This window comes from Vulpes vulpes, chromosome 6 (genome assembly GCF_048418805.1).
Source record: "Vulpes vulpes isolate BD-2025 chromosome 6, VulVul3, whole genome shotgun sequence".
NCBI lineage: Eukaryota > Metazoa > Chordata > Mammalia > Carnivora > Canidae > Vulpes > Vulpes vulpes.
The window spans coordinates 126837495-126857348 of NC_132785.1; the positions used below are offsets into that span (position 1 = coordinate 126837495).

General features: G+C 67.3%; 1 protein-coding gene across 8 annotated transcripts in view; it reads right to left on the bottom strand.

The window, feature by feature from the left end:
* Nucleotides 1-1803: 1803 nt before the first annotated feature.
* BEGAIN (brain enriched guanylate kinase associated) overlaps nucleotides 1804-19854 on the bottom strand; it is a 44676-nt gene continuing 26625 nt past the window's right edge. For 3 of the 8 annotated variants that reach the window (XM_072762304.1, XM_072762309.1, XM_072762305.1), the window contains exons 3-8: nucleotides 12683-12772; nucleotides 9096-9257; nucleotides 7715-7781; nucleotides 6569-6676; nucleotides 4240-4323; nucleotides 1804-3343 (exon numbers count right to left, since the gene is read on the bottom strand). In XM_072762304.1, coding sequence (XP_072618405.1) covers nucleotides 1988-3343; nucleotides 4240-4323; nucleotides 6569-6676; nucleotides 7715-7781; nucleotides 9096-9257; nucleotides 12683-12772 — 1867 coding nt within the window. In that variant the 3' untranslated portion in view covers nucleotides 1804-1987. Of the gene's footprint in view, nucleotides 3344-4239; nucleotides 4324-6568; nucleotides 6677-7714; nucleotides 7782-9095; nucleotides 9258-12682; nucleotides 13289-19854 lie in introns of those variants that run through there. The other 5 variants (XM_072762306.1, XM_072762307.1, XM_072762308.1 and 2 more) reach the window with 3 other exon arrangements.

Genomic DNA, 19854 nt, shown 5'->3' on the forward strand with positions numbered 1-19854 from the left:
CTCATTCAGGGTCTCTTCCTGTCTGCCCACGAGGAAACTGGGCCCCCAAAGGGGAGCTGACTCCCGCGCCTCTCACAGTTGCCTCTGGCTTGGGGAGACTGCTTCCTGGGGCACATCTCCCAGGGAAGGGGGCCCTGGGCTCTCCTGCAGAGGCAGGACAAGTGCAGGGATGCCGGGAGCCACCGCTGATGCCCACCCTGCTTGGGGTCGCCTGGCAGGAGGCAGACCCTCCCTGGATTCACACGGAGCTGGGGGAGTCCGGGCACCTCAAGGCCTGCACCCAGACCCGGCTCGGCTCTAGCAGCAAGCGCCCAGGCCCTCGGAGGGAGCAGACGTAGAGCCCCGGGAAGAGTGGCCTCCACCCTAGGCCTTGCAGAACCCACGTAGATGTTCAGAGACCTCGATGAGCGCACGTCCGAGATAACCGGGCCCGTGAAGAAATGAGGCAGCAGGGCAGGACCCAAGGGGAACAGTGAAGGAAGCGCCAGACCCGGGCTGACCCGGCTGTGCCCGCGTGTTTCGGGAACTAAAAGGCAAGCTAGAAAAGCTCTCCAGGGAACAGGACACCGTTGGAGTGGCAGGGTGGGTTTGTGAGACCAACACCACCTGGGAATGGAACAATTAATGGGAAACTACAAACCCAGTGGCTGTGTCTGGCGGCCACGTGGACAAAGCAGACAACTTGTGAAGTGGAAGGCGGGTCTCGAGGGCTGAGCTCCGTGAGCCCAAGTGCAGGAGACCCAGGAGGGGGTGCAGCTGCACAGACTTCCCTGGGCAGTCCCAGGAAGAGAGAGGACACAGCATTTAAGAAAGTTGAGAGTTTTCCAGAACTGATGAAATACAGCAATCCACAGATAAAGCCTCCCTGTGAATTCCCAGGAAGGATAAATGCACGAGTGGACACCCCTTGGGGAAACTGCAGAAAGGCGGAGGGGCAGGAGAGCAGAAGGGCGGATCACCCCCAGGAACAGCTCCCCGCGGGCCACGGCACCCCACGCCCAAGGGAGGCCAGGGGGCGGTGCCAACAGCATCTCCGTGCGCAGGGAAGGGGGCACCCCCGCTACCTCCCTCCCCAGTGAGAACACCCCTCAACATGGGGCAAAACAGACATTTCAGAGAAACGAGAGCTGCCCCGAAGGCAGGCCTCGGGACCCTCCAGGCAGGTGCCGAGTCTGAGACCCGAGAAAGGGCAAAGGGGCAGAAATATGTGGGGGAGAGGAAAGGAATGTCCTGGAAGGGGTGAGAAGAGCGCCCAGGGGTGGGGACAGGGGAAGCACTCGGATGCTGGCGGGAGGGACACGGGGTGGCAGCCCGGGCCGCGCGTCCTCGCGGTCGGAAGGAACAAGCCAGAGCCAAGTCCTTTCCACCGATGTCTTTTATTAGTGAACGAAGGTACAGTACTAACTGGGACGGGGCATGCATCGCGGACGACGGGGAAGCAAGCCACGGAAACCGGGGGTCAGAGGGCCTCATTACGTGTGAGGTAGAGCGAGGTGGTGCCGGGGAGCGGGACACTGGGGGACGAGCACCGGCCCCACTCGGGACGACGGACCACGGGAGAGCTGGGGTGGTGTCGGTCACACGGCGAGAACAGTTTAAAAACATGTCACATCCCTCCACCCGTTCTAGTTCCCCTCTTCGTGGACAGAGCTTCGGGTTCCCTTGTCACCGGCTCACTGGGGTGTCTCCACGGGACGCCGTCCTTCCCCTCCCAGGGACAGGCCCCACTCGTCCTCCCCCGAAAAATAAAGGAGCTTTGTGTTGAAAACGCCAAGGCTGCCATCCAGGGAGCTGGAGGCCAAGTGCGTTAAGAAAGACCCTTTTTCTCTATAAAAATAGTTTCACTTTATAAAAGGGGGGAATGCTCATCTCAGGTGGGGAAGGATGTCGGGTGTGAAAAACGTTCCACCGTGGGGGGCGGGGGTGGACGGGACGGCGTGGGGGCCTCTGGGCTCGCGGGGGGGCCCCGTGGCCTGCAGGCCGGCGTTCAGTTGAGCAAGGTTCCGTAGAGCTGGGCTTTCGTGAGGCTGTCCTTGCGGCTGAGCCCCGAGCCACCAGTCCGCGGGAAGGCCGGCTGCGGGCTGAGGCGGGCGGCGGGGTGCATCTCCGGGGACGCCTCCATGGAGCTGGGCTCCAGGGAGTCCCTGGAGCTGTGGGGGCTGTGCTCGGGCTCGGGGCTGCCGCCCGGCCCGCACAGCTGCACCCCGAGCCTCTCGGCGTCCCCCTGGCTGGGCGCGTAGCCGGGCAGCGGGTCGGCCGCGCGGCCGGGGCTCAGGCTCAGGTCGCCGCCGGCGCGGAGGAAGCGAGGCTCGGCCAGGTGGCCCTGCGAGAGGTCGTCCCCCTCGGAGAAGCTGTCGGCCTTGTAGCTGGCGTAGAGGGGGCTGGCGCGGCCCTCGGCCTTCTTGCCGGGGCTGCTGCCGCCGCTGCCGTAGTAGCGTTCCGAGAAGCTGCAGGGCGACGCGCGGCCCGCGGCGGGGGCCGGGAACGAGTAGGCGCCCACGTCCTCCACGCTCAGCGGCCGCCACTGGCCCCGCGCGTCCTCCCCGGGGAGCCGGGCCGACCCCGGCTTGGCCCGCAGGCTCCACAGGTTTGGGGGCATCAGGGCCTGCCGCGGGCCCGGGGACGCAGGGAAGCGGAAGGGCTCGGCCGGGTACGGGGACACGGTCCGCGCGAAGCCCGGCGCCACCTCGGCCTCGAGCGGGGCCGCCACGCCGGCCGCGGCCTTGGCGAAGCGCGGGCTGCCCTCGTAGGCGGCGGCGGCGGGCGGCTTGCGGTCGAAGAGCTCGTCGCGGCTGTTCAGGTAGATGGCCTGCTGCGACGCGGTGAGCGTGCTGGCCTGCGCGTGCTCCTTCTCCTCCGACGTGGCGCTGAAGCTCGAGTAGGAGCTGGACGTGGGCAGGGAGGCCGCGTAGCCCGGGAAGGCCTCGTGCCGGAAGCCCGCGGGGAAGGCGGCCGCCTCGGCCTCCTCCTCGTCCTCGGCCGCGCTGTCGGTGGAGTTCTGGGCCCGCAGGAAGCCCACGTCGCTCACGGGCGCGTCCACGCTGGGCCGCCGGGAGCGCCGCCGCTCCTCGGGGCAGTAGAGGGCCGTGTCGCTGCAGTAGATGTCGCCCTTGTAGGGGGGCCGCGGGCCCTGCTTCTCCACCCCCTCCCGAAAGGCCAGGTCGCGGGCCGAGGCGTCCGACAGGCGCGAGGACAGGCTGCTGGGGTCGGGCTTCTCCAGCACCTTGGCGATGACGCAGGTGGGGACGCTGTCGGCATAGGCCGGGTGGCAGAGCGGGGAGGGCAGGCTGCAGCCGTGCTTCTCCATGTGCAGGCTCACGCGCTCCTGGAAGTCAGAGGGCAGCTGCAACGGGCAGGAGTGAGGAGGGGAGGGCGGGGACAGGGTAGCGTCAGCCCGGCACCTGCGGCTGTGACCGTGGCCGACGCGTGTGCAGACGGAGGGAGGGGACCGCCCAGGGCCTCTCGGATGGCACCGCGAGAGCCGGCTCCTGGAACCGTGTGTCACAAGCTCCTGAGATTCCCCGAGGGCCCCCAGACACCCCCATCTCCCCGGCCCCCCACAGCTGGGCTCTGAAGAGCCCCGAGGGTGGCCCAGGGGCTGACCTGGCCCCTCTTGGGGCTGCAGGCCCCTTGGTTCCTCCCACCCAGGGGCTTACTTGCTCTCCCAGCCCCAGGGTCTGTCGGTGGCACCCCTGCCGGGTCACGAGGCCTGGGTGCTCCTGAACAAGACAGACTCGGATGCAACACAGATGGACGGCACGAGCGCCTGGTGCCTCGTGGGGTGTCCCGCTACTGTTTGATCTATTTTGAGTGTTGCCGGCATGGCCCAGGCCCAGGGGAGAGGGAACATGGACCCCCCAGGCCTGGGTGGGGGCAGCCGGCAGGGGTGGGGGTCCACAGGCCAGTGTGCTTTGGCATCAGGGAGCCCTGATCTCTGAAATGGGCGCAGCCATTGTGCCCAACCGAACCACAGGGTGTCTGTGAGGCTCACCCGGGCCCCTCTGCCCCGTCAGCGCTCAGCGGGTAGGGGGCCTGGAGCAGCCCCCAGAGGAAAGCACGGGGACCGGCAGGCTGTCGCCGCTGGGTGAGGAGGTGTGCGTGGGGGGGTGGCCCCTGCACCGTAGTCAGAAAGGGCGGGGTACTTGCAGGAGGGAGGAGGGCCGTGACTGGGGCTCTCCAGCACCTTCCCTTGGGGGGGCCTGGGGGCAAGGCTGGCCCGGCTGGGGGTGCTCGCATTACCTCGGACACCTTATGGACCCTGCCGTAGGTCTGGCTGCACTGAAGGAGCTGCGCCGCTAGATTGCAGTCCTTCCTGTAGAGCTCCTGGAAGACAAGAGAAGGCGTTTGGGGCAGGCTCGCCCCTTGCCATGGTCCTTGCCACGGTCCCTGACACCCGAGGCCCAGTGGCCAACACAGACCAGGTGGGGGGGCAGCTGTGCAGCTGGCAGGGCCTCACGCCCTCGCCTGCAGAACGGGGGCCTCCGTGCTGACCTGGGGCTGCTGGTGCATGGGGAGGTGAGGGCAGCGGCGGAAGGAGGGCCTCCGGGGGCCCCCGAACCCCCAGAAGCCCCAGGCACGGAGACCACGCAGGGAAGCGTGTCGGCACAACAGGTGACAGGGAACGTGCCCATAGCCCCTGCCTCCCTGCGTCTCAGACTTGCTCCACGCATCCCCGCTGCTCAAGTGTGGTCTGCTTATGGGGGTGGCTGCAGGGCAGGGTGAGGGTCAGGGTGAGGTGGGGCAGGTGGCCTGTGTGACCCAAGGTCCGGGCAGGGACTGGCTCAGCGTCCTTAGCTGAAAACAGATGCAAACAGTAGGACTCGAGGGCATTTGGTTTCATCTTTGGAAAATCTCTGTTGCATGTGCCTGTGGTTGGGCCTTGCACTCCCGCCCCGACCCGGGATCCTCGGCTGGGAGGGCGCTGGGGTGCACCGTGGGGCCCCAAGAGCTCAACCAGGATCGGGCATCCTGCAGCTCAGGCAGGCTGTGGGAGGCAGGAGCACCTCTGACCCCTACCCCGCTCCTGGAGGCTCCCCCACCTCCGCCGTCTGTGCTGAGGCTGGTGCCCCCAACTTGGGCTGCAAAGTGGAGAGACACTGGGTCCCCAGCCTCCTCGGTGTCTCTTGAGGCCCCAAGAAGGGCACGGTTGGCTGAGAGCCGAGAACTGGCCCCCCTGAGGCCCCAGGCCGGCTGCCCGCGGCGTCAGAGGGCTGTGAGCACTGCCTGGCCGGCCCAGGTCTGCCAGCGCGTCCCGGGTCACTCAGGCTCCCTGTGCCGTGCGCCCTGTGCGGCCTGTGCTGGGGCCTCCCCATCTCTTTGCCCTAAACTCCAGCCCCGCTCTCCCCCCATGGCCTGCCATCTCGGGCTTCTCCCCTCCGGGCTCTGAACCCTGCAGGTGGGCGGGGCCCTTCTCTTCCCCCACACCCCACATCCACAATCTCGGCTAATGCCCTGGGTTCCACCTTCGACACAGAACCAGAACCTGAGCCCTGCTCCCCACTCCACAGGCGGCATCCTGGCCGAGCCACTGTCCTAGCCTGGATCGCAGCCACCGCCACCTCCTGGAGCCTCCCGCTGCGGCTTGTCCCTGCAGTCTGTTCTCGGTGAGCCCAGAAAACTGTTCGGTCCAGTCATGTTACTCCTCTGTTCAAGAACCTTTGGTGGCTCCGTACTTCACTCACAATAAAACCCAGGTTCCTGGGACGCCGGGTGGCTCAGCGGCTGGGCATCTGCCTTCCGCCCAGGGCATGATCCCAGGGTCCCAGGATCGAGTCCCACATCGTGCTCCCTGCAGGGAGCCTGCTTCTCCCTCTGCCTGTGTCTCTGCCTCTCTCTGTGTCTCTCATGAATAAATAAAATCTTAAAAAAAAAAAAAAAACAAAATAAAACAAAAGCCAGATTCCTAGAGCAGCCTCACAGCATGGCCTCCTGTTCTCTTTCTGACCTCAGACCCTGGGCTGCTCGCTGCCCCCGGGACCCCTCTGGCCCTTCTGCTGGTCTTGCAGACCCTCCTCTGCCACTCCGGTGCCTTCCGCCCGCAGGAAGGCTCTTCCCCCCGGGTGCCCGGGGCCAGCTCTCTGGCCCCTTCCAGAAGGACCCGAACGACTCCCCAGCGCTGTCTGCTGGGTGTCTCTCCCAGGCGCATGAAGCACTTCTAGCGCGTGGCGCGGCCTGCCCATCCACCGTGTTCACTGCTTCCCCGCTCAGGCGTCCGCTCCACGTGGGCAGGGGTTTTTTGCCCGTGTCATTCACACCACGTTCTCACAGCCCAGGAGGGCCTGGCAAGAAGCAGCCACCGTGAGTGAACGTGCGGTCAGCCGTCGGGAGCGTGGCGCATGGCTGGGCCCGTCTCGTGGGCCCTTGGAAGCGGGCAGCCACGCGGCCCTGAGCCCCACCGGGGCCGGCGGGGCAGGAGTCCCGAGTGAGCATGCTCGAGCCGTTTCCTTCCAGCACAGTCTTCCCAGATGCCCTCGGCAGCGTATCTCCGGTGAGGCGGCCCCGTCCTCCCACCTTCCCCGGGCCAGCCCCTGAAGCCTGGAAGCCCCCGGGTCACAGGTGCAACACTCACATTGTCCTCCGACAGCTTGTCGATGGTCACCTTGGCCTCCAGCAGGTGGCTGTTGAGGGCGACGATCTCGTGGCTCAGTGCTCGCTTCTCCTCTTCATAGTGCTGGCCCTGGGGCGGGGGTGGAGGGTGTGGGAAGGAGCCGCTGGGGGTCGGCCCCACAGGCCCCCGGGTGCCCTCTCGTAGCGATGAGGTTGCGCGAGACCAAGGAAGGTGGGAGTAAGGGCACTGACCACAGGTTCAAATCCACCTGTGCTCCAGCACCGACGAGCCAGACGGCCTTGGGCGGGTCACTGCCTCCCTGGGCCTGTTGCTCACCCACGCCCCCCGCGCCCCCGACGGCGACGGCCTGCCCCCGGAGTGCGCGCTCCGCACCGGCCCGTCCCTGCCCCCGCCTCTTCCTTAAGCCTGTCCTCTTGCAGCCTCCAGCTGAGCTCGGAAAGCCCAGGGTCGCCTGTCTCTGCTCTGGCAGCAGGTGCTCGACACCCATTGGTGATTTTCAGAAACAAAGCGAGCCCGTAACCAAACGAGGACAAGGGGGGACCTCATATTGGCCCCTCCCTGACGCCAGCCATTCGAGACCAGGAGGCCAGCGCCACCGCCACCATCCCTCTCATCCAAACTGAGGTCTCCACAGCCTGATCGACTTAAAAAACAGGCGGCACAGCTGAGGCCATGTGCAGATTGCGTGAGGGTCGCCCGGAGGGTCTCTGCCCGCGCCAGGGTCAGGGCAGCACCGTCTCCCCCATTCTTCACCCAAAGCCGGGGGTGCCCCGTGAGAGGCACAGCTGGGCTCAGACATCCTTCCGGCTCACCCAGGGCCTGAACTCAGGCCTCTGTCCCACCAGGTCTGAGTCCCCAGCCCAGGCCTCCCTCCCACAGCCCCCTCGCACCTCCAGGTCCGGTGATTACACCATGTCCTGGAGGCTCACGGGGCAGCTCGGAGCCCTCGGACTTCCCGGTCCTGACACCCAGCCGTTCGCAGCAGGAGGGGGTGGGAACTGGCCCAGGCCCTGGTGGGGTGCACAGGCCGGGAAGCCAAGCCTGTCACCAGCTCCTGCACAGTGCACAGGCAAGAGATGACAGCCCGGCTGGTGGCTCACCACCGGGGTTCCCGGCTGGGGGTGCTGGGGCGGGGCCGGCCCTCACCATGCGGTACAGCTTGTCTTCCAGCTCCTGGTTGATCCTCTGCAGCGCCATGTAGTTGCTCTGAATCCTGGAACAACGGGGTCGCTGCTGGGCCAGGCCTGACCCCGCCGTGGCCCCGACGGCCACAGAGCCCACCGAGCAGGGCTCGGCTGGACACAGCCCCCCGCCCCCGCCCCCAGCCCACCCACTGGTGCCACCCTGGTCTACTTGCTCCTCTGCCTGCAGCAAGAAGCTAACTTGTAGAGGCCTTTCGTGGGCCAGGGTCGAGGACCCCCTGGAGATGAAAAGGGAAGACCTGTACTCACAAGCGGCTCTGTCCGGTCCTTGCTCAAAGCCAGCTTACTCACATTTAAACACGGTTCTTGCAAGCCTGGCTAGGGGGTTTATATTCAACAGCAGGTTAGCAGGGCAGAGACTTAGAACTGGCCACGCAGTGGGCCCTAGGCCGAGTGCTGGGGACACATGGTGGGTAAAACACGCTCCCCCACCCCCACCCTGCAACCCTAGAAGAAGGGGGAAGGTGGAAGCAGGTGTTGGGTGGGCATCGGGTGCCATATTTCTACTACTGCCGTGTACTGTGACGGTGGAGGGGGATTTGGGACAGTGTCCGTCCTCTTGACAACCTGTGTCCCTGTGTGCCCACTGGTACTGGGGAAACAGCCTCAAGGTGCTTAAAGCAGAGAGTGGCAGAGGCGACACCTTCACCGAGGTCTGACTGCATGGCCTAAGCCTGGTTCCCACGAAACTAGATGGGGGAGGGGGCCGGTGGGGGGCAGACAAACAGCCCTCCTGGCAAATCCCGTCTGGGGCCAGCACCAGCCCGCGCACTATAAATGTTTAAAATAAACCGAGCCAATGGCAAACTTTGCATTCAGTTGCTGTCTTCCTCAAGGCTGGAAAGCGTGCAGCACGTTTTAGGACAATATCTTAAATACGCCGAACGATCTTGGGGAAGTTTGGTTTGTAAGGGGGTGAGTAGTCGGTCCGGCACACCTTGCCCACCTCTCCACTGGCTGCCACGCTGCTCAAGGGGACGGTCCCTACACACTGGTTCCTCCGCAGGGCTCAGCCGTGGCTTTTCCTATCAGGCTCAGGGGACGGCGGCTGGGGCCCCGGTGGGCCCGGAGGGGTCTGGAGATGGCTGCATGTGTGTCCCGCTGCTGTCCCCCCAAGACCAGAGGAGAGGAACGAACAGGGGATAGAGGGGTGCCTGGGAAGAGCCTGTCCTGGCAGCAGCCAGACGCAGGGTCAAGTTCTGACTCGGCCGCTCTTGGCCCTGCAAGAGGAGCTCGTCCCACGGGCCGGACCCGCCGCCCCGGGCAGGCCGGTCCACAGCTCAGGGGGAGGCAGGGCCCCCCTGGAGGCAGGCCCCGCCCCGTACCTGCGCAGCTTCTCGGTGACCTTCTCGAGCTCCTCCTGCGCGCGCCGCAGCTCGATCTCCAGGTAGTGGCGCGTGGAGTCGAACTCGGTCTCGAGCTTCTCGAGCTTGTGCGTGGTGTAGGACAGCCGCTTGCGCAGCTCGCCCTTCTGCTCCTGCAGCGCGCTGCAACGACACGCGGCGGCGGGCCGGGCCGGGGCGCTGAGCGCGGGAAGGCGAGCCCGAGCGGCCGCGCCCTGGGTGCGCCCCGACACCCCCCGACACCCCGCGGCGCCCGCCTCCTGCAAACCCCGCGCAGGCCCTGGCGGGGGTGGGGACGGCTTCAGGCACCTGGCCTCGGGGCCTCCGGAGGGCGAGGCTGGCAGGGGGTGGGGGGGCTGGCGGGGAGCCGCGGTCCAGCAGCCTGGGGCGGGGCCTCCCCTCCCCCAGTCGGGCGCAGCCTCGCCGCCGGGGCCGCGGCTGCACACAGCTCTGGAGGGTGCACAGCCCTGGCCTGCTCACGTCCCGCCTCCCCCAGGAAGCCTTCCAGGACCTCAGCCCCAGCTCTGGAGGCTCCGTCTCTCCAGAGACCGTGGGCCCCTCTCCGCGGGGGGATGCTGCGCCCCCACCCCAGGAAACGAGACCCAGGACAATGGCCCGTGGCCAGCGGGAGGGGGAGGCAGAAGGGGCAAGCGCGGTCCCAGGAACTCCCTGGGGGGGCCACAGCCTGAAGGGGTAGGGGGAGGCCCTCCTGAACACACGCACCCTTCAGGCGCCGCACCCAGCTGCTGGCCCAAGGCCTCACCTGACCGTGGGGCCGGCAGGCGGGGGCTGTGCGGTGGGTGCCAGGCTCGCGTGGAGCCAACATTCCAGCTCTGGTCAGCGCACTCCCCCCAGCAGCCCCTGGGCTGCAGTGACAGCCTGGCGCCCGGGTGGCAGGTGGCGGGGCCTCTGCGGGCGGGCACACAGCCTTGCTGCAGGGCTGCCCACTATCCGTTCCGGCCTTGGCTTCCCCCTGGAAAGAGGGGACTGCCCCCACCTTGCCCTGTGGACACAAAGCCCCGACTCGGAGGAAAATTATGCCCAGAGAGGTGCCCCGGTCCCCCGGGGGGGGGGTGGCAAGTGAGCCCACCATTTGCTGGAACACGTGGACGCCCCCAGGGGACGGTCTGGGGCCAGTGCCCTTTGGAATGGTAATTTCTGGTGAGTTTGCTGTGACCAGGGAGGAGGGAGTACACAGTGCCCGCCCCAGACTGGCGCATGGGAGTGGGAGGGGAGTCCCCGGGTGTCACGCTGAAAACCTGGCGACAGGCAGGGCTGGGAGTCTGCCCAGGTGTGGTGTGGGACCCTGGGCAGGAGCCTGTGTTCTCAGCACCTCCGAGGCCCACACCGGAGTGAGGGGACCGGGGCAGGCAGTCTCCTGCAGTCTCCGGCCCGGTGTGGAAGCCACTCGTGTTCCCACGGGCACACACCCAGCAGATCTCAATGAAACATTCCTGGACTCCTGCCCAGGCCTACGTCTTTTTAAATAAATAAAAATTAAAAAGTTGCCTACATTTTGAGAACCTCAGAAAAGGGGGGGCAGGTTCCCCCCGGGGTCAGTCTCCAGGGAGGATGCAGAGCGTTCATCCAGGAGAGCCCTGCAGCAGTGCCCACGGCTGCCCACGCAGGTCTGGCCGCCTCCTCCAGGCAGCATGCCTGACTGCCCCACCCTGCAGCTACAGACCCACCCAGATGGTCCTCGGCCCCCAGCCTTTCTCCCCCGTGGGGGCTGCAGGTCCACCCACAGCCCTCGGTCACAAGGCACAGGTGGGGTCTGCACCCTCGGGAAGAGGTGAAAGCATCATCCATCCACGCGCGTGACCACCCAGAGCCAGTGACCTTCCCTCCCAGACCATGACCAGCCACCCGCAACCACAGCGCGCACCCTGCCACCATGCAGACCGCCCACTCCTGATGTGACCGGCCACACGTCCCCCCAGACCAGACCGCCTTTCCTGCCCCCCACCCTGCAGCAGCCAGCAGGGCCAGCGCGGCCCCCGCCCGGTCGAGCCTTCCGTCTGGAGGGAGACCCACGCGAACACGGAACAGGTTCCGTGGTGGGACAAGCGCACGGCAGGGCTGGGAGGAGGGCACCTGGTCAAGGCCTCCCGCATCCCCGGCAACCGCCGCAGTGAGCTGGGGCCTTCCGGACCTACCGGAGGCACCCACGGCACCCCGGGCCCTGGCTCCCACGCCCCCCAGCCCTCCGTCACAGCGGATGCCCAGGCCGGCGGCCGGAGCCCACCATAGCCCCCCATCCCCGCCTGCACACCCCTCGGCCTTGCCCAGGCCCATCAGGGCGCTGTTTGCACGGCCCCTCCCTCCCCGCACATCTCGGGTTGAATTCCCCACCCCCCGGCCACACATGGGGCCCCCCCACCCCCACCTGCTTGCATCTCCAGTCCACTCCCCCCGCGTCCAGCCACCCGCCGGCCCCTCCGCCCATGGCCCACGGCACTCACACTCCGTGTGTTCAAGGCTAACCCCTCCCTGGCCTCTGCCTCCCCCACCCCCGACAAGGGACAGCTACCCTCGGTCCCCAGTCAGACTCCAGGAGGCCATGGGGCCTCCTTGCCCCTTGTCCCCTCACAGCCGGTCACCAAGTCCCAGAGATCAGCCACTCAGAAGCTCTGGACATGTCCCCTCCCCAACCTGGTCCAGGAGGGTCCCAGGCTGGGTATCGTGGGGTCCACGGTCACCTGGGTGGTACCCCCATCCCTGCCAGCGCTCTCCCCTCCCGGGGCGTCGACCTGAGCCCTGCCTGGCCTCCACCTCAGTGTCCCCGTCCGTGAAACGGGGACATGCGCACCCACATGGCAGCCCGCGCTGGGGGCTCATCAGAACCAGAGAGACGATGCCAGGGGCAAGTACCACGTGGCCATGGGCCTTCCAGGCTATGGGAATCCCAGGGGGCGGCTCGGGGCCGGGGCCTCGGCTTCCCCCATCGGAGCGACGAGTGTGCTGGGGAGGCCCTGGCCTCTGCAAACAGCCCCTCGACAGATGCACGGGGAGGGTGCCGAAGCCCTCCGTGCCCAGACCAGCCGTGCCGCGCCCTCCGGGGAGGGGTCAGGGTGCGAGCTCAGGACGCCCTTCTCAGACTGTCGCCCGCTGAAGTCACCTTCACTTTGACCTGTGTCTCGGTGAACTAAATGAGGACGTGCACCTAACCTGGTGGGGCGTGTGTGGGTGACGGGGTGTTTCCCGGTTCCTCCCTGGCCCCTGGAAGCCCCCAGAAGTGCTTTCCCGCCTCACCGAGAACGATGAGCTCATGAGCGCGGGCCCCTCCCGGGTGCGATCCCCTCCGGCCGTCCACTGGGAGCCCCTCCTGGACACCCCGGGGCGGGCGCGGGAGCCCGAGGATGGAGCCTGGGCTAGGGCTGGGGGTGCGGGCCGTGGGGGCTTGAGAGCCTTGCCTCTGAGACAGATGGCACGAGGGGGTGTGGCAGGGATGTGCTGGTGGCCCAACACCCTTCCCCATCTGGCTCGAGTGAGTGGACGCACACACGGGAGGGATGTCTGGGGACAGACGCAGAGACACCAAGGAAGTGGGGAGACACCAGCTGTGTTACCTGTCCCAGAGCGAGGGCGAGGACCTGGCCAGTCGGCCCTGCAGGATGCGGGGCTGCCCGAGGCACGAGGGCACCCAGGGGCTGCGCAGCCTGTGGGCGAAGAGGACAGAGCCGCTCAGCACGGGGGTGCGGGCCGCGCAGGGCCGCCGTGGGCACGGACACAGAGAGGTGTGGAGCCCGCCCCCACACTGGGCAGCGGATCCCCGGGTCATCAGCAAGGTGTCAGGGGACAGGAACCAGAGGGGGGACCCGGCCTGTGCACCTTCTGGCTGGAGCCTGGCGGTGGCACTGTGTCCCACCAGCAGCAGGGGCCCTGCCGGCAGGTCTCAGCCTCAGAGAAGAGTCACGGGGGTAGGGTCCCCACAGCAGGACCCCGTGGCCGGAGACCCCCAGGGGGCATGGGGCATGGAGGGACAGTGACATCAGGCCCCACCTGTGCTGGGAGGCTGTGAAGGGCTCATGCGTCTAGATAGGGGAGGGGGTCCTGGGGGCTGAGGGACCTGGCAAAGGCTAGGGGTCCCGGGCAGGGCCCACTTCACCCTCCCGGGGACCCTTTCTCACAGTGGGGCCCCTTGTGTCTGTGGCCGGGCTGTGGGTGGGCCGGAGGGGAGCAGAATCGGCTAAATGGATGCGGGAGGGGACCCAGGTGTGCCCTGCCCTTCTTTGGTGCCACCCTGCTGCGGACACCAGGAAACGCCCCCCCACCCCCCGCAGTGTGTCCAGGACGCCCCGCTGGCCTCGCCGGCCCCAGAGCCAAAGCCTGATGAGAGGATGCAGCCCCCGCAATGGGCTTCCAAACAACGCTCAGAGACGCGGCCTCTGATGGAGCCGTGTAATCCCTCAAAAATATCTGTGGACGGGCGGCCACGAAAAGCAAGGCAGCGAAAGAAATGTGGTGGGTGGTGGGTTCTGGGTAATTTGAGATTTTTCTTCTGCACTTTCCTAGATTTGTCATATTGCCTATAGTGATGAAAAAGCAGCGGGGGAATGTATTAAGGATCAAGTTTTGCACACACAACGCCCCAGAAAATGACCTTACGGGCTGACTTGCCGGCTGAGCTGGGAGCGGGGGGCTGTGGCCCGGGCTCCGCGCTGTATGCGGTCACCACTCCCGCGAGCCCCCGTTTTCCCATCCGTGAGATGGGCTGCCCTTGGCCCCGGGTCCCCGAGCCCGGGCGCGGTGGGCAGGGCACTGGCTGGGCCTCCGGGTGGATGGGTCACCCCAGAGACCACCCTCGGCCAACGACCCCCACGCTGCCGAGTGAGCGGAGCAGGGGCAGGACGAGCCGGGCTCCAAACCCCAGGCCTGTGGGGTCCCCCCTCAGGCCCTCAGCCAGTCCTCACTCCAGAGGGCCCCCCCATGGAGGGGGGCTGGGGCTCCTGGCAGGCGCGTTTCCAGAAGAGGAGGGGGAGGCTGGGGCCCAGGGAAGGGGCAGGGCTGGCGCCTGTGGTCACACGCAGGGCATTTTCTGCCGACGACCCACTCCTGTCCTGACACAAATTCTCATTCCCAGCCTGAGGCTGGGGGTGCCCCCGACCCAGAGATGAGAGAACGAGAGTCCGGAGAGGCTGAGCGACTGTCCCAAGATCACACAGCTAGTCTGAGATGAGGATGGGATGAGATCCAGATGTGCTGGCCCCTCCTGGGAAGGGGGGCAGGGGGCAGGGAGGGCCGCCCCTGCCCATGGGCCTGCCGAGGTGCTGGAGCGGGGAGACAGCGGAGGAGGGACTCACGGCCTCTCCCTGGGCTCCGCTGGCCGGCCGCCAGCTGTCAGCAGGGCCTCGGCCCCGGGGATGACCACGCGGTGTCACCCCTGCTGGGCACGCAGGGCTGCCTTCCCGCCCTGCTGGCAAAAGGGCCTGGCGGCTGCTGGGCAAACAGATGGACGGACGACGGACAGTTGGCCCAGTCCATGTGCCCTGAGCCCCGGGGCCTTGGTGATCCCGGGCTCCCCTCGGGGACGTGGTGCCCTGTGTGTCTGGACATGGGTCTGGGAGGCACCCGGGGTCCTAGCGGGGCAGCTGGCGGGGCAGGGTGACAGGGGATGTCTGAGCGCCCCCCAAGGACTAGGCTGGAGCCCCCCCAGGCCAGCCGCCAGGGCCTGGGGGCCCGAGGGCATGGAGGTGAAGGGGCGCTTCTCCTTCCCATTTCTCCCTTCAGGCAGGTGTGGACGCCACCTGTGTGGCCACCTGGGGCTGCCGTGACCTAGCCGGGGGCCGAGGGGGGGCCACGCAGCCACACCTGAGCCCCGCACACCAGGCCCCTCCCCACTCCCCGCAGGAAAGGACCACGGCCTCTGCACCCCTGTCTCGTCCCCCAAGTGCGGCCGCACTCACACCGGCCCCCCAGGCAGCTGTCCGTGCTGTCCCCTCTTCTGGGAACATCCTCGCCTCCTTCTCTGAGTCCCCAGAACCTCTTTTTTCTTGCGAGGCTCTGTTCAAATGCCACCTCCTCCAGGAAGCCTTTCTTGGTTCCTCCTGGCTGAAATTTCCCTCCGTCTCCAAACCTCTCCCCCCTGATGTCCGTGGCACCGTGTGCCGTGCTGGGCACGGGGAGGGAGGCACGTGGGCTCCGGGAGCCCTGGGGTGCCAGGAGGGAAGCCTTCCCTGCTGTGCAGTGTGGACAGGGTCACTGGGTCAGGTGCGCCCCGGCGGGGTGGGCGGGAGTGCGTGCAGCGGCAACGAGGTAGGGCGCCTTGGTGGAAGGAGTCCCAGGGCCCCTGTGTCCCCGCGTCCCCACCCCCCAGGACGGCCGTCCCCTGGGCTGGGAGCGCTCAGGCCCCACCCAACAGTCATGCTCCAGCAGCGCCAAACTGCTTGTCATTGCTCACATGCTGCAGGCAGCTTCTCGTCTTGGTGACTTTGTCCCCGTGTCCCCTCTGCCAGGATCGCACTCCCTCCCTCCTGCCCTGGGTTAACTCCTCCGCACCCGGGGCCTGGTGGCGGCGGGGACCCCGACACCCCAGCTGGCCCCCAGGGGGGCGGGACCAGCCGCTGCGCGCAGGGCCCGGCCTTACAGGGGCTGAGTGGGCTCCCCGAGCGTCCCGGGCCAGGGCGCCCCCCGCGTCCCCATCCCTCCCCACCCGGCAGCCGGGCGCACGTCCGGGAAGGCCAGCCACAGCACCCGCTCAAAATGCCCCCACATCTGTCTGTCCGGAGCCCCTGGTCCCCGGGACCACCACGGCCCTGCCCCTGCCGGTGTGGTTCCCTCGCCCCCCCTGGCCATCAGGCTTTCCCCACCCCAGGGCCTTGGTCCCTGCTGCCCCCTGGCCAGGGCCAATCTCCCCGGCTCTCTCCAGGCACCTGCCCCCCCCCCCCCCCCCCCGCCAAGCTCCTCATCCCAGGGACCCGGCTGTGACTCCGTGGACCAACCTCCCATAGTCTCCTGCCATCCTTGGTGCCCCCAGCCCCGGGCACGGTTGTGTGAAACCCTCAGGAGGGCCCGCGCGGACCCTCCACAGCAGGAGCCACAGACAGTCCCCTCAGGACCTCGGTGTCCCCCTCCCGCCTCCAAGACCGTCATGTGCGCAGCCTGTGTCCGTGTCCAGCGGCCACCACTCTCCTGCCTGGCACAGAACAGCCTTCCCTCTGTCCCTCTCGCCCTCGATGGCTGCCTGGCCGGCGCCCACCCCCCACTGTCCTCTCGGGGAGCCTGCCCTGGCTGCCTCTCCCCAGGGGCAGGTGGGCATCGACGCTCCCCCGACAGCTCCAGAGCTTTCCAAGCGCCCACCCTGCCCCGGTGCACGCGGACACCTGCCCATCGAGTGTCAGATGGCCTCAGAGAGGAGGTGTGCACCACACCCATTGTACAGAGGGGGAAACTGAGACTCAGGGCAACCAAGGGGCGGGGCACCCCTGAGGTCTCACGGCCCTGCGGGGTTCCATGCCAACCGCTCTTCCCCCGGACGCTGAGACGAGATTTTAATGCAAACTGCACTGCTCTGTGGCCGCCGTCACACCTCGTCCCCCGCAGCGTGCTCACCACTGGGCGCAGCAGGCTCCCTGTGAGGGCGGACTGTGGCCCTGGTGGAGGTGGGGACGGGAGCCCAAGACGTGAGGCCACCTGAGCAGGGCCCAGGGCAGACGGGGCGCTGGGAGCCCCACAGGGCAGGCCACCCTGTTTCCCGTTGGGTCTGGGGAGAAGAGCTCGGGCCCCTGCGGGCACTCAGACGTCAGCTGACCCCGGCAGCACCGCGTGCAGAGATGGGGACCCAAGGCCCGGCTGTCACTGTGGCCACCAGGTCCCGGGAAGGTGGCACGCAAGCGTGCAGGTGGGTGTGTGCCAGTGCGTGTGCATGGGGCAGGGAGCTGTCACGGCGCTGACCCGGGGCCCACAGCCCGGAGGGGTCGCCAGCTCCAGCTAGGAGGTGGAGGGACTCCTCGAACCCAAAGCCTGCCGGGTCCTGCTCTCTCCTGGCCCTGGGACTGAGGTCACCATGGGACGGTGGCTCCTGCCCTCCCCATGGCCCCGGTGCTGTGGCTGTCCCGCTGCTCCCTCCTGCTTGACCCGCCTCACCTCATCATCAGGTGGCTGCAGCCCTGCTCCTGCCCCCCCCCCACCCCCCGCGGCCTAGTGAGCCCTCGGGGGCTGGGCAGGCCCTGGCAAGTGGACAGAGCAGCTGCAAGGAGGGGGAGCTCGCCCCCTCCTGCTCAGCTCATCCCTTCCTGGCTCTTTGGTTCACCTCTTCCAGAAAGTCACCTCTTCCAGAAAGTCACCTCTTCCAGAAAGCCCCCCTAGACCTCCCGCTGGGTCAGAAGCCCTCTTGGCTCCCTGGTCCCCCGGTCTTACAATGCAGGGGGTGCCGTGTGGGAGCAGGAGCTGCGTCTGCTCCTCCTCCTCAGGGTCGCACAGCCTGGTGGCCACGTGCTAGAGGTGCCCATGGCTTCAGGACGGCACAGTGGCCCTGAGCTCCCAGCTGCCCTTTCAGGAAAGGCCCATCGGGGGGGCCTGAGGACTCTGCCCCCAAAGAGGAACAGAGATAAACAGCAGGGCTCTGGTGGGGGCAGAGCTGGCCGCCAGCCCCGAGTCCCCTCAGTACCCCCTCTCCACAGGTCACTTCTGTCCATGCTGGTCCCAACAGACCTGGGTTACAGAGAAAGACCTCGGCCCTGAGTGGCCGCGTGACCTGAGGTGTCACCTCTGAGTCCAGCCAAACCCAGGCTTCCCGATGCCCAGTGTACAGCTGTCGACCCCTTCCGGCCACAGAGGCCTCTGGACAGATGCTGTGTTGGCCTCTGGAGGCCGGCTGGCCGAGGGGACCGTCAGGGGCACAGAGCACGGGTCCCCAGCACATGGCTGGCACATAGACATGCGTGACTAGCCCTTGCTGCAGCCATGACGGAGTGGGGGGGATGCTGTGGAGGGCTTGCGCTCCCAGGGCAGAGGGGAGGACGCAGCCCAGCTCCCACACCCACAGGGACGCCCCACTTGCCTTCACCGAGGCCAGCTCCACTCAGTGATCCCACTTCTGACACCCGGTTCTCTCCCCAGCTCGCCACCAGGACACCCCTCCATCCGCCCCCCACCCACCTTGTCCCCGTGCACCACTTGCCACATCCCCTCCCCGTCTCTCCCTTCGAGGTCGGCCCCCTCCCCGTGGACAGCAGGAAATCAGAGCTGCGCGACGGGCCTCACTTTCTGCTCAACTGATCGAGTGACCCGGAATCCTATCACCTCCGCCCCCAGCCCCACTCCCAGCCGATGACCTCGCTTCCTTCTCCCCTGCGGAAACGAAACCGCCCAAGGGAACTTCCACAGATGTCAGCAGCAGGTGTACCCACCTACCAGCATCTGCCCCGACACCCGGCACGCCCGCCTGTTACTACACACAACCCGCCAGGCAGCCCTCCGCCCACTCCAGGCCTGGCGCAGCTCCTCTCGCCTCGCTCCTGAGCCACCCATCGCTCCCCCTCTTCCAGATCATTCTCTCCCGGGCAGAGGGAGAGTTATATCTCCTGCACTGAGAACAACCTTCTCTTGACCCTCTGTGTACTGTCACATTCTCTGCTCCATGGGAACACTCTCTGTCCTCACTCCCAGGTGAGCCAGGACCGCTGTGCACCTGGCTCGGGCCTGTCTGTCCTCACTCCCAGGTGTGCCAAGACCGGTGTGCACCTGGCTCGGGCCTATCTGTTCTCACTCCCAGGTGTGCCAAGACTGGTATGCACCTGGCTCAGGCCTGTCTGTCCTCACTCCCAGGTGTACCAGGACCGGCATGCACCTGACTCTGGCCTGTCCCTTCTCAGAGCACAGTGACCTGCGTGCTCAGCAGCCACGGGCACAGCGGAGCCCTCCTCCTCCCACTAGCACCTCTTCTCAGAGGTCCAGAGGTGAGGACATCCTGGCCTGGCAGGGGCACGCTGCAGCCCAAGGATGGGCTGACCTGAGCCCAGGCCCGGGGGAAGGGTGGACTAGGCGCTGGCTGGGATGCGGGGATCCGGAGGCAGAAGGCTCTGAGAGCAGGCCCAGTGTGTGGTCCTCAGGGCAGCAGAGGGGGGGACTGGCGGTGGGCTTGGGCTTGGGGCTGTCCCTGGGCAGGGAGCCAGCAAGGGGAGCCCTAAGGAGGCCACCTCCGGAGGGGTGGGAATCCACGCGGTAGGAAGCCCCCCATACACCCCTGCCGGTGCCCCGTTCCCCAGCACCGGGCTCAGCCGGCCTGGGCTCTAGGGGGGCCTGGAAGGCGGGCTGCGCACACCTGGGCCCGGGCCCCTCCCCTGCCCCAGGCCACACCCCCCCCACCCGGAGTCAGCCTGACAGCTGGATGGAAGGGCCGCGGAGCTGATCTGACCCGTAGGCGACGAGGGGCCGCCCGTTAACCCCCCAGCACCGGCCGCCGGCCCCGGAGACAGTGAGCCGGCGCCTCGTGTGGGCACTCTGGGATCGGGTCCTGACTGCCCCGCGAGGACCCCACGCAGGCCTCGCTAAGTCCACCCCGCCGGCCGCTCCCGCTGCAGACAGCCGCACAGTAAGTGGGTGGGCGGGGGGCCCGGCTTCTGGAATTCTGGGGCTCGGGAAGGTTATCAGAGCTGTGGGGGGTTTATCAGTGACCCCGCGCCACGGGGGGCGTGGGCAGCTGCCCCAAGGCTGCGCTGCCTCGACGCCCCACTACGCTGGGCCCCTGGCCTGCCGCCCTGCGGCTGCACCTCCCCTCCGCACCCCTGCTCCTCTCCAG